At 41.6% G+C, this 17,279-nt stretch overlaps 1 protein-coding gene across 1 annotated transcript; it reads right to left on the bottom strand.

Moving 5' to 3' along the window:
• Nucleotides 1–4,419: 4,419 nt before the first annotated feature.
• Nucleotides 4,420–13,088, bottom strand: LOC104515429 (methionine synthase-like). Its single transcript, XM_010159392.1, has 7 exons — nucleotides 12,880–13,088; nucleotides 10,185–10,274; nucleotides 9,317–9,386; nucleotides 8,321–8,413; nucleotides 8,122–8,228; nucleotides 6,809–6,868; nucleotides 4,420–4,620 (listed from the first exon to the last, which is right to left on the bottom strand). Exons 1-7 carry the CDS (start codon nucleotides 13,075–13,077, stop codon nucleotides 4,522–4,524), a joined length of 717 nt encoding a protein of 238 aa, XP_010157694.1. The 5' UTR covers nucleotides 13,078–13,088; the 3' UTR covers nucleotides 4,420–4,521.
• Between the last annotated feature and the right edge of the window lie 4,191 nt (nucleotides 13,089–17,279).

Below are 17,279 nucleotides of genomic sequence, written 5' to 3'. Positions count from 1 at the left end.
CTCTGGTGAGACCCCACCTGGAGTGCTGCGTCCAGCTGTGGAACCCACAACTTGAGAACAATACAGACTGGTTGGAGCGAGTCCAGAGAAGGCCACGAAGATGCTCAGAGGGCTGGAGCACCTCTGCTATGGGGACAGGCTGAGAGAGTTGGGCTTGTTCAGCCTGGAGAAGAGGAGGCTCCAAGCAGCAACTGGAGGGGGCTACAAGGAAGCTGGGGGGGACTTTTTACAAGGGCCTGTAGTGACAGGACAAGGGGTAACAGGTTTAAACTGAAAGTGGGGAAGTTTAGATTAGATATCAGGAAGAAGTTCTTCCCGGAGAGGGTGGTGAGGCACTGGAACAGGTTGCCCAGAGAAGCTGTGGATGCCCCATCCCTGGAAGTGTTCAAGGCCAGGCTGGATGAGGCTTTGAGCACCCTGGTCTAGTGGAAGGGGTCCCTGCCCATGGCAGGGGGGGTGGGACTAGATGATCCTTAAGGTCCCTTCCAACCCAAAACCTTCTGTGATTTCATGGTAATGGTAAAATTCTGCCAATTTATAAAAACTGCTCAGCTTTTTCAACAATTCCCAAATGTAAAAGAACACGGGAATGCAAATGAGTACCATCCACAGATCAAGCTGCAGGAAAGCTACTTAGTGTAGGACATGGAAGTAATTAAGGTTTTCAGAGCTTCCCAAGTCTTTTTCCTAATGTTGATCTCAAAAGCACTATCATACAGCAAATTGTCTGTAATCAATCCAAATAACATACAGAGCCATCTGAGGGGGAAAAAAACCCAGATCACAGTACAGTAACAAATACACAGAAAATTTAAGTAAAGAATTATTGCCTACTAGTATGCCAGATATGACACATACACGAGAAATATTTCATACCTTTATATGCTTGGCAGTCACTTCTGGAGTTTCATCATAACCACCAAAAGTATTGGGAAGACCTTGATACATAATTTTTCTAATATTACAATTTGTTTAAAGCCCACAAGAACAGAAATAAATTCCAAAAGAGACAGATTTAAAGTAGCTACGCTTGTGTGAGGACTGAAACACCTCATCACTCTTGCAATCATTACTCAGGACATTATTAATTATGCAAGAGAGCATTCTGGGTCCACTGCCACAAAACTAACAGCAGTTACTTTCAGCAGTTTAAAATATTCTTAATCTCTTTTTAATAGTGAAAACTATCAGCTTTCCAAGCAAATGCAACTCTATTACTGCTCAGGAGATGGAACGGTTCGGTTACATCTCGTCTGCCTGTGGGCACAGGCGCACCTGCACCAACCCACCTGCGTTGGGGTAACAGATGATGTAGGCTGCTGTACATTTTCCGATCGTTTCAATGAAAGGTCGCATTTCAACCGCCCCCAAAGCACAGTTTAAGCCGATACTGGAAAATAAATTTTCAAACATTATTTCAAAGTAAAAACACCTTTTACACACCAGATGAATGTTATTGCTGCCAACTTCTAACTCCCACAATCATCTACAACAAAACCAACCTGATCTCCAATTTCTTTAATCATCATCAATACAGCAAGACTGTGCGAGAGGAGAGCTCTCAGGTGGAAGGAAAGCGCAAGGGGAGGGGGGCTGGACTGAATTGAACTGGGAACAGTAAATCAAGATTTCATTTCAAAATCCAGGAGGATAGGGACAGCATTTTGGCAGCAACTGCAGCAACATGACGGCTCTTTTTGTCTAGGTGAGAGAGAGAACAAGTGGAATGAGAATGACAGACTGGAAAGGAGTCTTGTGCTACAAGAAGTATGAAAAAGGCTGAAAGATTTATGACGTGCTTCAAGCCACTAACTCATAATTTTCTTTTAAAATAATACATAAACTATGTCAACCTCAGAAGAAACCAAGTGCCTTCCCCAGGATGCCTCATGGCAGCACTAAGCTTGGGCAACTGATTTTGCTACGTCTCAGTAACCTAGACAGCACTACAGCAGAGGGATTTTCTTGCATGAATAAGCTTCTCACACAATTTTAACAGTATATGAGGAACAATCACATTTTCTTTCACTCTGTGACAGATACTTAAATGTGACTTGCACTCAGAATGTCTACATCGATATTGAAAAATTGATATTTCTCCTTCAGAAAGCATATAAAAGATCTTGTACATATGTTTCCTGATCTGTCTGCACCATTCTAGAAATCACCTTATGAGCACTCCAAAACTGAAGAGGTGCTCCCAGTGCCGTTCTAAGATATAAAAAAGCTCTCTCCTTTCCTGGAATAAGTGCCTCCAAGAGGATGCAAGCCAACCCACTGGAACAGGACTCTCCCTTCCACATTTAATATCTGTCTTTCTCTGGTTCTGAGTACAAACTCACCTGTCACTCCCTTTACCTCACCTCACCAGAGAGATGCTGTAAAACCAGCCAGCCTACTCGCCCAACAAACACCCCTTGATGTTCCCACTTGACTTACTGGGTCCTAGCCCTCCAGCCTGCCTGAATGATTACCCACTACAGGGGCTGCTGACAAACCTATGTATGAGCACGACACCACCCAAGCGTTACCTGTTTCAAGTGGCAAGTGGAACTAAGCACAGACACAGACATTCATTCAGAAACAAGAAGTGGCTTCCATGGCTAGTATCATCTCCCCACGGCACTCAACAGCATCATGAGAGAGAACATTTGAGAAAAGCAAACCGTTAACTATGCCCTAAAAGACGGCAGCCTTGAACCAGATTGCTGGTACAATATCACTGCTACCCTAGTGTGTAATAACCATCACAGCCTTATCTTAAACATCACCTTCCTCCCTTGCTCATTTCTTCACAGCAGTCACACATCAGCTCCTATGAAAACTAAGGCTGCAGAGTGCCCTTGGGACCAGAACAAACACCACACGAGGCCCCTAAACTCAGCAATGTCATCTTAATGCTACCACGGCAGCAACAACCACAGAGGCCAAAATAACACGAAGGGAACTCATGCCACACCTGAGCACCTTTCAAGGCAAGCAGCTTGTCGCACATCTTCCAGCACTTACAAAGTGCAGTTAACGTGTTTCTCAGCTATTATCCATACCAACCGGACACAAAGCGCACACTTCTTGGGGGGCTCCAAAGCAAACTGACTTAAGGACAACACATCGCCCTAAACAGGGCACATAAAACCCACACGGAAACATGTGAACACGTACAACATGATCCCTAGCGTACTACCACCACCAATCAGCTTTTTCACACCCTAAAGCCACTCTGTACCGATGTGCCAACAGAAGAACACTAAATGCAATCTGCTCCCACAACTAAAACCATTCTGCCACAGTGCTATACAGTAGCCTTCACATGAATGGGAAACAGACCCTAAGCATTCAGACCCCTAAGACAGCTTCTATGAAATAGGGTTTAATAGAGTCTTGATTTCTGCTCCAGTGCCCTTCACTCCTCTTGAGAGGCAAGAGAGTTATGAGCAAGACTATCTGAGACAGACTCGTGCCAAATACGGATCACTAGGCTGTGATGCTGAGAGAAGGAGTCAACTACCACCCTGTTCCAAGAGGTTCCATATGTTACTTCGGGAGCACCGTCTGGCCTGGGAAAGTGGAGCCTCAAGGGCAGTCAGGAAAGCTGTGAATGCAGTCTCCTGCTTTTGTACCACTGAGGTGACAGATTGCGCGTTTTAGCTGGAATTTTGTTGTGAAAACAAACAATGGCTCATCACAATGTGCATGGCATGCACTGCTAACAGTGAATTAAATGTTTTAAGTTAGAATATTCTAGGGGGAAAAAAAAAAAATCTATTTCCAGTGTAAGTTTTTGTGTGATGAACCAACCTGAGGGAAAAATGGTAAAGAGGGAAGAGGAGGCAAGGATAAAGTAGAATAGGGCATAGAAACACAGCAGAATAAGCAGGGAAGGGCATTCAAATCAACATGCAAAACCTTGCACAATGGCCAAAATCTGCTATATTATGCATTTTCACAAACCTTGACCTCATAGTTTCAACTTTTCTGCCTGAACAGAAAAGGATGGAGGTAAATGGAGGCACCAGGAGCTCTCAAAACACAATGCACATCCTTGAGGAAAACACTCAGGTAAAAGTTCAGCAAAAAGAACACTGGAATGAAGTCCTATGATTCGCTCTCTCAAGCCGCCCTGAAACATCCGGAGTTGGCACTGCTTCCCTCTAAGGAAGAGATGTAAGCCCTGCCCATACCAGGAATTAGCTCCTTGCACAATCTGAGACAGTAGGCGATGGCAAACTACAGTTTCAGATTTCTTGTTTTTTTTAATGCTTGACTTAATTATGATTTCAGTGGCTGTTGCAAACACAATACCCCAGATTATTTAGAGCAATGTTTTAAAAATCCAGCATCCTTTGGAAAACATAATTTCTGTTGAGGGAACACTAGCAGAACACACTAGCAAAACATTTGATTAAATATGAACACAGCTGGTATATCTTCCATTTAGCTGCAAGCAAGGGGTTAGAACAGAAGATAATCATAAACAGAAAGTCAGCTACAGATAATTTACTAAGAGAATGATACGTTTCCTTACCAAAGTGGCTTACTGTGGGAAACACTAATGACAAACGCCTCTCCTGTCTGGCCTGAGAGGGTACGCCCACTCTTATCCACAATGGTTCCAGAAACCTAAGTATCAGTTGGGCACAGAGAAAGAATAATAATTAAGTTAACAATAAAACCAAGAACTTAAATTGCTGAATTGCTAAAAGTCAAAGCAGAGGGACCTGTGCTCCACTGAAAGTCATGAGGCACAATCCAAACCTAAAAATTAAACCCTTTCTTCACTGTAAACATTTAAGTATTTTAGCTAGGTGAAAGCCAAACCTTTGACCAGTCATCTTTCTCTCCCCTGGCCTTGGGGTGGGGAGGGGAAGGGCGGAACCACCACAAACCATTCAGCAGCAAGGTAGTGTTAGTATCACGGTATCATTCTGATGACAGCCTCTGAAATAGTCTGCAGTGGTTACTTGTTTAGGCAGCTATCAGCAGTCACAGCTCTTCTTTCTTCCACATCCTCTCTACCTCCCCCTTTACATTATTTCATGTCTCAAGACTGCTATTAGGTTGTTTGGTGGTGGCTGGTGGGAAAGCAGACCTTTAAACCACGTTACTCATTTGCCACAACCTAACACCAGCTGTTGCGACTTCACAGTGGACACAGAGTTTTAACCTGTATAATCATAGCTCTTAAGTACGACACAGAGAGAGATGTGCAAATAATAAATAATGTCATGACCCCAACTAACAATTACAAAGTTTAGAATTCAAGAGACGTTTCAATGAGCCAGGAAAACCTTCCCAAGCCTGCAAATCTTTTTTCCAGAAGATGGAACGAGTTTAGAAGACTCCATGCAAAGGTAAATCCAGTTTTTTACTCAAATGCTTTAATATCGATGCTACTTTTCTTCAAACTAGTCAGTCAAGTGAGGTAACCAGTGGAATCCTAGAGAGTGAGCTGTGCTAAGGGTTGTATTTCTCAACATAAATGAACTGGAAAGAAAGCAGAGAACAAGGCAACCAAGCTCACTGACCACTCTGTTCCAGACAATGAAGACAAAAAGTCAACTCTATGTAATCAGAAAACTCTCAGTGCTAACTGACTTGAGTGATAAAAAAGTGGAAACCTATTGCTGATAAAGTAGAAAGTTGTGAACACAGGAAAAATTCAACATGACAACACCTCCAAACTAGTCTTTAATGCTCGAGAAACCAACCTGAGTAACAAAAGAAAGATTTCTGTAGGCAGTTTCAAAGCTCATTAGCAGTAAAGTAAAACATCAGGAATTGCAAAGGAAGAAATGTACACGGCAGAGAACATCACTAGGGTATGGTACAAATCCCGGCTGTCTGCACTCTGGCTGCTGTATGCTATTCCAATTCCCTCTGACTCAAGGAAGTGGAAAACAAGAATGTGACAAGAATAATGCATGAACAGTATGGAGCGGCTGAATAGACAAGGACTCTTCAGGAGGAAAAGGTGACTAAAGGAGGGGCTCTCAGGACTATAAATGCCATGACACACGTCAAAGGGAACTTGGAACAGCTGCTCCCTGTCACTTTCAAGAGACAAATGGCAAGACACAAAAGAAGCTATCAGGTGGAATGGGAAAGTAAGCGAACTTGCAAACCAGTGTGTTCATAAGCTGAGAAAATTCCTGGCATTGTTCTGAGGATGCCTGGGCGCCACAAAGGTTTGAACAGAGGTTCAAGGAAGGAGTAAACACATCCAACCAAAGGGTATGAACAGATACAAACTGTAGATCAGAAAGCCCGGGCTGCAAACTGCAGAAAACTGGAAGAAGACATCAGAACATTGAAAACCAGCTTATTCTTTGTTTTGTATTTTTCATATTCGCTCCTCCGCATTCATGACTTGCAGCTGTCAGAAGACGACATGTCAAAGGAAGAGCATGGAGTTAGGTAGACCTTTTCTGACTTCAAATGGCCACTCGTATTCTACTTGAAAATGTAGCAGAATTTGCTTCATTCCATCCTTGAAGCACTGGTTCTTATCACCCTTAAAACAGCAAGCCTGAAAAAAATTCATGATGAGACCTTTTCCTGAGTAAACACAGCACGAACACACACTGGAATTAAGTCATTCCTTAGTCTTCAGCCTGGTCAGTTGGACAGACCTACCCAGGGCTGATTCCATAAAGCTATTCACATAGAAGTTTTTCCTTCCATAATCATGTGTCATTCCCAAGACACTTATTTCCTTCATTTCAAAATGCTTTTATCAACTGCCACCTCACCTAGTTCACAAATCAAGCTTAAGTATATGGAATATATTAAAGAAATAACATATACTTACAAATATGGGTCGGGGAGCATACTCTTCCTCAAACAACGTCTGGAGTGCAAAAAGAGCTGCCTATAGAAGAGTAAGTTGCAAAATATTAAAGACGTTTCGGGAATTCTTCAATTTGTTGGGTTTTTTTTTTGTGTGGGTTTGGGGTTTTTTTAATTAATATTTTTCTTGTGGCTTTTTATGCAACTTGCTACCCCATATGCCTGTGAGAACATACTACACTTAAGAGGTTTTACCCTTGCCTCCAACATCTTCCAGGAGTTCCAATACACATTTAGGTAACAAGTAGAAAGGAAGCACCATGGGGTAACCGACTACGACCAAAATCATTGAGAAACCCAAATCACATTACCATGGACTTCTCCCTCACGTCTGCAGCATAGCCCCCATCCCAAACATGGTTGGATGCCCTATTCCCAGTACACATTCACTGCCCTTGAATCTGTTCACACACGGAGTTTGCAAAGGATTCTAACCACCACTTATTTAACAGCAAGGACTGCAGCGACCCCTTGGAAGGCCCTGAAAATGTCCTGTCTCTTTAGGGTACAAAAGTTGGATGTGAACATGAGCTCAGCACTATGTTAAGCCTATAGGATCCTAGCCAAACCTGGTCAAATCTGCAAAGGACAACCCATGCCACTGCACATGCTAACCAGCCTGTGGCAAAAGCCTGAAGAAATGTTGTGTGCGTATGCAGCCAGACTTTTCCCAATAAAACTGCAAGATAGTTTTAAGCACCCTAACAACTCTGCCACCTGCACTGAGCAATTACTAGATAAAGGAGGTGTCAAAATCACATGAATTGTGGCTTAATTCAATATTTTATTTTTCCTATTTTACCCTTCTAATCCTCTACTCCCAGCTGTCGTTTTTAAAGCTGATGGCAGTGTCAGAGCTTGCAAAAAAACCCCACATTTTAACAGGATTGTCTCACACCTGCTATCAGATACACTGGACATTCCCTCTCCAGTGTGCATCACAAGCATCCTTTGGACAGACATACTTACGCTGAAAAATACAAACATCAGATGTATTTGGAGATGTTGTGCAAAACAGCAGAGCTTCTGGGAATAAGAGGAGAGCCACAAAGATACTAATGGCCCGTACTAAAAGGCAAAGGAAAAACTGTGGAAAAGGCTATTTTATTATTACAAAACATGTCCTTACATTCTATCTGTTTGCTATCAACTGAAGAGCCTTTTCATGTATTTAGCAGGCAACAGCTGATAGATCTTACAAGTACCACACTGAATTTCCTTAGGTAGTACACCAAATACTTATATTACTGAGTATTTTTATTCCAGGAGTCTCACCTTGGCATTGGCTGTGTCAAATACAGTTTCCACTAACAAGATATCAACTCCTCCATCCAAAAGTCCTTTGGCTTGCTCCTTATAGGCTTCAACCAGTTCATCAAAAGCTGCAAAACAGGAATTATGTTAATTTCATCTGGCGGTATCTCTTTCAAGACCATCACCTAAGTTAAATAACTTGATGGTTATAAACACTCACTTATGTTCCTGTAATCCGGTCTCTCCACAGATGGTGACACAGAGAGTGTCCTGTTTGTTGGACCCATGGCTCCAGCAACGTATCTCTTAATTCCTAAATCAAGACATAGCAAACCAAACCAAACCAAACAAACAAAAAATTACCTCTGCTTTTTACAATGACAGTCATTGACTTTTTGTTCCAAGTACCATTTGTCTCTGCAATGGGAAGCTTCATTCAATTCCTTTACATGCACAGCGTAGAACTGTCCTGGCACTTTTCACTAGATAACCTGACTGGAATATTCTGGCACATGTTCATAAAAAAAATAAATCACTTTTTTTAAAGCATATTTCAGATCTTATGTTTTTACTGCATACTGTGAATCACTATTGCATACCATGAATCACAACAGTAAGGTGCTATCTGGACAGCAGCAGCAGCAGCACTGTTAGCTTCAAATACAGTTTGATGCCAGAATACAAGAGGAAATTACTTGTCTTTGGAAGACATCACTGTCTACAGCAGTGGAAATGAGCTACAGCCCTCTCACATAAAGCCCAGAAGGTAAAAGACTGCATGTTTACAGATGACGGTCACATACTAAGCACATTTCAGTAGCTGCTGAGCAAAGTCAAAGCACAAGACTTACACTAGGAGCAACTGGTAATCCACATTTACCTACAATCAGCTATCCTAATCCTGTAATACAAAAACTTGTGTCTTACAAACCTAAGTAAATTACAAAAGTCCCTGCTGAATTCCTCTAAAACACATCTGGAAGATGTGGATCACCTGGACTCTGAAACAGGCAGGCACAGGACAGCCATCCTGCAGAACACACTAAGGACCAGGTGCTGCAAACATGCTGATATTAGTGTGATTATTAATATCGTGAAATTGCTACTGTGCCTAATGTAAACCACCAAGCTATCCTTTAGTTACCAACATTTCAAAGATAGTTGCAAGACAGTCAAAACCATGAATGAATAACAAATTAGAACCAATATTGCTTACCTGTCTGAGCAGTTACATGATCTGCTGCTTTTCTGGCCACCTGTGCAGAGACTCTGTTTAATCGATACGCCTAGAACAAGTACAGAAAGTTATCGAGTAGCCTTTCATTCAGTACAGCATAACTCTTCCTCAAAGAAAGACAACACTTCGATTCAATAGCATGCAGTGTGCTCTGAAGGCTCCCCAGGCCATACAAATACACACAAGCACTATTATAAAACTTCAAAAGGAACAGCTCCGTGCATCTCAGGAACACAGATATGTGGCAGGTCTCATCCCTCTTACACCCCAGCTACAGCTGCTCGTCATGAAATTTCTGTACTAATTAAATCCTACTGAAATCAACAGAAGCTGAGAACAGGACTTCGACAAACAAAATTAACCTACTTTTAAAACCACCTTTTATTCAAGTAGCATAATTCCAAGTATTTTCTTTCACATATTTCTCCGAACACAGAACAGGTATGACAAATGCAAGCTTGAAAGGACTTCTGCATACACCAGCACAAACAACACACAAATAATATCCAGGAAAAAAGCAGTTCCATTGTGGCATTTGCTAAGTTGGAAGGACTGAAGCAAAACATCCCTGTTCACAGAACTGAGACATTCTGGGAATGTTCAAACAAAATCTAGGGCAAATTATCATTGCCTGTGCCTTCGTCAACAAGAGGCCCACTGTGTCACATGCAGCAAGTACAATTGCCTACAGTGGTAGAAATGAGCTACAACCCCGTCACATGGCTCTAGAGACAACATCCAGTCCATAAACACAATACCAATGAACTCTGGGATTAAGCTAACCTTGGCTGCTAGAGACAAAAATCTTGATTAACATTCTCATGTATAAATAGTTTAGCATTCTTACCAAAGGCTCGAGGCCATAGTCAGCTTGTGCAACTCGGGTGCTACTGAAAGTGTTCGTTTCTATGATGTCAGCACCTGCCAGCAAGTATTCCTGCAAGACATGGAAGGAAAAAAAAATCTCCAAGACCTCCAGAATCAAGATCTGGAATGAAAGCAACCCAACTATTTTGACTCATTCAGTTGACAAAAAGTCACAAATCTTCTCTTAATGCAAAGCAGATCAACCTCTGAAAGCCTTGCTCAAAGGCACAGGCCAAAGCAATAGAAGTGTTCCATGTAACTCATTTTCAGAGTTTGAGTGTCAGCCACGCTTTCTGTTAACAGTGGCAGTCCAGCACCTGAAGCACATTCTAGACTTTTGCAGAGGGACATGGTGGGACATAGCCCAGTTGCTATCAGCAAGCAAGGGCTGCTGCGGACAGACTCAGAAAAGGCACCAGTTAAGCAACAACACAGAATTAAAAAATGTGAACATTCTGAGGAAATCTGTACAGCACAAGCGCACACTGGGACAGAATACAAGCTTAGGAGAATTATGTTTTGTGCAGATCACATTTAAAGTTTAGCTAATGGCCCAGATTCACAAGCTTCCTGCTCCAGTTTGGTTGTCTAATTCCCACTGAAGTGAACTGAAATCATTGCAAACTGAAATATTTTTGCAGATTCTAGTCTGTGTTTTGACAACCTCTATCAGTTGCCCTCCTCCCTCCCTAGCTCCTCTTTTCCATCAGGTTAACCCTTTGGTGACCTCTGTGTATTCAAGGAAATTAAGACATTCCAAGTGCTAGTAAGTCAAAAATACTGATGTGGCCATTAAACTTAAACCACGCAGATTTTCTGATAACAAGCAGATGAGTTCAGTGGGTTCAACACAGCAAACCAAGTCTAGGTCCAAACAAGAGCAGAAAAGAGTTAAATTTACTTTAAAACATGTTTTGCTGCGAACTAGCATGCTTCCTCTTAACTCCTCCTGGACACATACGGAAATACCTACAAACAGCTATATGAAAACAGACAAGTTCTTAAGTGTACACTAATCATCAAGTTATGAAGTTTTGAAAAACCATCTCGACCAAAGAAAGATGTTAAATGCGTACAGCTTTGTACTAGCTTTTCTTCAGTTCACATCTGTCATTTTAACAAAAGGCCTTGAACTTTAGTGTCCTACCACCACAGAAGGAAATAATATGCTCAAAGCAGGAAGATAATTTTTGCCTTTGAAAATACATCACCTCTCTTACCACTGAATCATACTTTGCCAGACAAGATACAGCTAACATTTACTTTTCAAGTTACTGATACCTCTCTGAGATCTGACTCTCTGGGACATTAACAAAACAAACACATACACAAACCAATCCCCAGAACAAATCAAAACAAAAAAACAACACCCATATATATAGTGAGATTGTAGTGACTTTGTAGAAATATTTTCATCTATTATTTCAAGTTCCATCCAAATCTCAGAAGAAGTAACTCCCAGCAGCTATAAAAAAATGAAGTCACTACCCATGGCTCAGAAAGCACCTGACTCAGAAATTGCTGCAGGCATGGGGACCACCACAGACTCATTCTTTTCTTACACTCTTCCTAAAGCACCGGCCATTGGAGGCACAATAGCAGGCTACTGTAGGTTTGACTCAGTTTATTGGTTCTCAAATCACATCATTATTGCTCTGCTAAACCTGCGAAATGGAACTGTTAAACCAGCTTACCCCATTAAAACCACAAGCTATTATAAATCCCAAGGTTCTGACGACTACAGCTGACAGTCTAGGGACTGAACTCAATTTATAAGTACTTCCTCCTGAAATTTGTATAGGTCAGAGACTCTGATTCTTTTCAACTCGTGGTTCTTAAAATCCAAAGAATGACAGCTAGAATGTATATATAAAAATACAGATTACATACCAAGTTTAACAAGCATAAGACAATCATGATTCTAATCAATGAAATACAGATCTTTTTAATAAATCATTGGAAAAACCCAGAACAGATGTGAGGCTTCAACTGAATATCAACTAGTTGGAATCCTATTCAACTGTTCCAGTTTTTACAGTAAGACCAACAAACACCTGCAACTCAAGAAATACAGACTTTTAAAAACAGCTTCCTAAGTCGTAACTGAAGACAGGAAAACAGTACCATCTGTCTGCAAGTTTCTAATGATCAGTCCTAGACTGTTTAACTCTCTGGGCCACACATTAATATTCTAAGGAAAAACCGAGAATATGGTAGCACATAGACTATTAGGAAGCCATATACTCACTAACTACAGAGAGGCCTGCTTCAGGCTGCCACCTTTAACAGCTCCTTGAGACACAATTATAGAAACATGCATCTAGAATTCAGATGTGTCCTACTTAGATGCATTTCAAGTGCTGGTTGAGGAGAAGAGAAGAAAACCAAAATAAATCAGAATCTACAATTAATAGAAATGCATGAGGACCTTAAATCCAAAAGGGATGTAAAGCCAATGCTGCCGGGGTGACATCAGGAACCAAGACACGAATGCTGTGCTCACACAACCAGAACAGTCAGATCTGCTCCATTTTTTTCGCATGGTTACCTAGCACTCTCTTCCCTATCCCCAGAAGATGCAGGAGAGCCAGTAGCCTGTGGCATTGAAAAGGGAAGCGCAGAGGCCAAATTCTCCTTCCTTCTCTTGTCAAGAGACAAAAATCAGAACCACTTACCTTGTGTATGTCACAGATTATATCCGGTTGAGTTATACTGAGAAGGTCATTATTGCCTTTCAAAGGCTTGGAATGATCTTTAAATTCATGCCCTCGGAAATCTTCTTCTGACAGGGCATGTTGCTGGATCATGGTACCCATGCCTCCATCCAAAACCATTACCCGCTCCAGCAGAACTGATTCAATTTCATCTTCCATGCTTTTCTGGGGATCTGCTGCAAGAAAGTAAATCCAGTATTTAAGCAGCTTTGAAATTCCCCATCTATACATCTGTACAATCTAAGCTCTTCCCATTTCAGAAATGCAATAAAATAACTAACCCTCAACTGAAACCAAACAGTGGTTGGTTTACTTCGCCTACAGCTTCAATCATCTGATATTAAGTAACAACAGCTGCATCTAAATCGAATTAGACTCAACTGGTCCTTTACCTACGTACAGTCACCTGCAGAAACAAGAGTATCAAAAGTTCACAAGGGCGTACACTAAACTCTCTCTATAAGCACTGAAAAGTGTGATAATTCCCACTACAGCAATGCAGAGCTGCCCCTTGGTACCAGACACAGTGCTGTTAGTGCTACACAAGTGCAAACCAGAAACCAGTAAACATTTTTTTAGAAAAAATCTACTTTAATTGCCTATACTATAACTATAAAGAGAAATAAATTGAGCAAGCAAAAGCAATTCTTCAACGGAGTCCCAAATTCACTTCTTTCTAGGATTAGAGTAGTAAATAACAATTTTGCACTTCTGTTGGTGAGCAAACGCCAAGACACATCAACACATAAGCTCCAGGTTTTATTTTCTTTGGCACAAACATAGCAAGTTCTTCTGCTCCGCAACAATGCCAGAAGAAAACAAATCAGGCAAATCACATGCTAATTACAAGACATCAGACAGGGTAAGTCTAATCATGACTCAAACAGAAAACTGTACAAATTTCAGAGCTTTCATTAGGAATGAAGATGTGGTATTGTAATGCTTTAAGATCCCAAAGGCCATCCCAAACATTCAACAAAAAACCAAAACTATAATCTGAGACTTGTATTAAAAAAACACTCCAAAAACCCCAAGACCCCAACAAAAGTAACCCTACTTTTCCTCTACGTACGCAGAATCATTTCAGAATGAAAACACACTTACATGCATACAGCAAAATAATCTAACAGCCTCTAGCAAAAACCCAATTTACAAGAGTGGGACCCCATTTATTTTTTCACAACCACGCACATTAATGATGTGTTATTCTTAATCACTCTCCCTCATTCTGCTTGGGCTTACTCACTTTGAGAAAATACCTTCTTTGCAGTTTGGTCACGCACTCATCAAAACACTTGTAAAAACAGAATGCTTTCTGAGGGACAGAAACATCCTTACACCTTACAACTTACACACAGTAGTACTTAAAAATCACTGGCCACTGCTAACTGATTTGACTTTTTTCCTTCTGCAGTCTTGCAATGCAACTTCTGTTTTGACATCAGTACTATTAAAAAAAGAATACGCTGGAGATAAGATGAGGCCAAGAGTAAAGCATTACAAGGTTACATTTATACCAACACTGGAAAAACAGCTCCACATCAGGTGTAGTCTCAGCAAGAAGAGAAGCCAAATCAAATTTGCTCTATATCAAGTATGAAGCATTTGAAGGGAGATTAAAATATAAAGAAAAGCAAGTCCCCCTCGTTTGAAACTGAAAGTTTTAACATTATACAGGCAGCCTCACCAGGTTCTTAAACTTGTTCATGTGAAACCATGGTATTATTCATGAAAATAAAATCAGTCCTAGAGCTAAAGACTTGCAGAAGCAAGACCCAAAAAACTGTATCTGAAAGTACGACTGCAATGCAGACTCCCATGAAGCATAACTCGTGCTCTGCAGGAGCTACAGCCCAAAGAGACATAGACATTACAGCTGGCTTTGGCTTTAATGTAGCCTCTCCGCCAGCTCCTTGGTGCGGAGAGCTGCAGCCCAGACAGCCGAGAGAGGCCATCGGAGCCCTCCCAGAACCAGTCCTCTTCCTTCCTATAGGCTTCTGCCACTTTTACCTTCGTGCTTCCCACCTATCTTGTCATACACACTGGGGACCAAACAAAGATTTACAGCCATCTGTTCGGTTTTAAATCCTGCATCTCACGTGGTGTGTTTTGCTTTCTCCTCAGCCTGCCTCACTGAACAGATGCCGCTCCAGTATACGGTTTTCTGCTCAGAGGAGCACAGATTTCTGCCTCATCTCTGCTCCCAGCTCTGTGAGAGCCTTACTCTGAAGAAGCTTTCCAAATCTGTGCTTCTTCAGCAGCACCTCAAAAAGCTGCAGGAACTACGGTGGGAATCGTGGAGGTTCCCTGGCTGTCAGCGCCACTCTACATTTTATAAACTGATGGCATAGCTCCAAGCCCACCAAAACCCAATCACCCTGTCCTTGCTACAGATAACACTTGACGACTTCCAACAAAAGCCCGCACTACCTGAAGCTATGCTCTGGCACACTGACAATGCAATTTTCAAGTTGGAAACAAAGTCTGCAGACAGCTCCAAAAATACCCCAGAAATCAGAGAGGATCGAGTCATAAAGCCCTGCTATAAAGTGCTGAACACTGTCCTTGGGACAAAAGCAGGGAGAAGGCTGGGAGTCAGCTCTGCTAAACAAGTACCATCACCTTAACCCAGCATTCATCTCACATAATTTCCCTCTCCAGCACAGACAGGGCACACGAGTTTGTTACAGAATAAATTTTTTTTAAATGTTTGGAGAAATTCCTAAGCAGGGAAAACTCAGGTCAGCTTCTTTTTATTTTTGCTTCCTTTGGGTTACAAACTCTGCTCCTACCTCTGCTCAGCCAGAAGTTGACGAAAATTTTATTTTATAAAGATCACTGGTGAGCTGATTCCCTCTTCCATTCAGAAGTGTCCAGGAGAAAAACTACCCCTATAGCTCTAAAAGAAATGGTAGCAAACCATCAGTGGTAACAGGACCAATTACCTTGATTTTACTTTCTACTGAATCAAAATGTAAAGCACAAGACCAGAGAGTGTTCTAGGGCTGGAACTGGTTTAGCAGACCATAGCAAGCCAGAACAAACATGACCCAACAGCACTGACTTAAAAGCCAACGGTATAAGTAATGCAGAATAAAAAACTATAATATCCTACTTTACTTCCCCAAGGTAAAGACTCTGGCTTGAATGGGAATTACTAGGCTGGAAAGGAGAAATGAAATCAGCTAGACCTCCTACCCCTTGTAGATGTTTCCAAGTAAGTTTACAAAGCACACAAGGTGTCCCTCTGGAACAGCTGTTCAACCCTACAATCATCCTGCCACTAAAAATTACAAACTTTGCCCAATTGTAACCCAACGTTTTCACATGTTGCAACTAAACAACTAGGGATAAAGCAAAAGGATATTGCTTCATCTCCTTCTCCCAACCCAACCCATATACAGGCTATATATGCAGCATTGAAGGATAAATGCATGTTCTCTGCAAGAAACCAGACTTCAAAGCTTGAAATTTGCTTAAAAACACTTTTTTTTGATGCCTGCACTGATTCTCAAAAGGTGGGGTTTTTTCATTATTTATGCACTTCTATTAAAAATTTATTCTTAGTATAAAATAGTCTGCCGTACTTGGAAAGGAACAGAAGATTGCAAGCTGCTTCCAAAGCTTTAAATAAAGGATCAGCCCAGCTGTGACAGTATTATGGTATTTTCATCACGTTAATGTGAAAGACCACAAACTGAAGAACTACAAGGAGCTACAGGAATTTACAGTACCCCCTAATCCCTAGGTTGACCAGGTCCTGTCCTAACAGTTAACGGAGTCACTCCACATTTCCACATCCTAATGTAGCTAACCAGCATTGCCCCGCACCAGCTTAAAGCACAAGTTTCTCCATCATTCAAAAAAATTATTGTGCAGAATGCAGAAATTCAGACAACAGTAGCTAGAAAGGATGCTCCTGCTATCAGCCTGACGCAGCCACCTCATCATCACCCTGCTGTTTAATTAATTAGATCTACTTCAACTGGATGCCCTCTGGCAACATGAAGAGTTCAATGAACCACAGCAACAGGTGGCAGGTGGGTCCTCTACAACAGTGGGCAGCACTGTTAAGTTATTTGTTTCCCTGCCTATCCAAGGAGGGAAGCACTGGATCCTACCACTACACCTTGGGTACCTGTGTGCATCTTGCTGATGTTTTCCATGTCTGCTCTTGTCTTAAGAACCATTCAGGTCTTCCATGATAGACGGACAGTTGTGTAGCTGATGCATTTACAAAGACACCTTGAAAGGCAAACGACAACCACAACACACTTAAGTCCCAGAACAACAGAGGCCTCTTAGTTGTGCCCACTGTCTCTACCCACACACGCAAATCCCAGGCTCAGAAAGCTTCCTGT

This window comes from Eurypyga helias, unplaced genomic scaffold (assembly GCF_000690775.1).
Source record: "Eurypyga helias isolate BGI_N326 unplaced genomic scaffold, ASM69077v1 scaffold26819, whole genome shotgun sequence".
NCBI classification, from domain to species: Eukaryota; Metazoa; Chordata; class Aves; order Eurypygiformes; family Eurypygidae; genus Eurypyga; species Eurypyga helias.
This window is presented reverse-complemented; position numbering and strand designations above follow the sequence as displayed.

Coding starts and splice junctions, on each gene's coding strand:
- LOC104515429 (XM_010159392.1), bottom strand. CDS start 13,077: ATGGAAGATGAAATTGAATCAGTTCTGCTGGAGCGGGTAATGGTTTTG. Junction 10,275..12,879: donor TAATCTGTGACATACACAAG/GTAAGTGGTTCT, acceptor CATGTCTTGCAG/GAATACTTGCTGGCAGGTGC. Junction 9,387..10,184: donor ACTATGGCCTCGAGCCTTTG/GTAAGAATGCTA, acceptor TACTTGTTCTAG/GCGTATCGATTAAACAGAGT.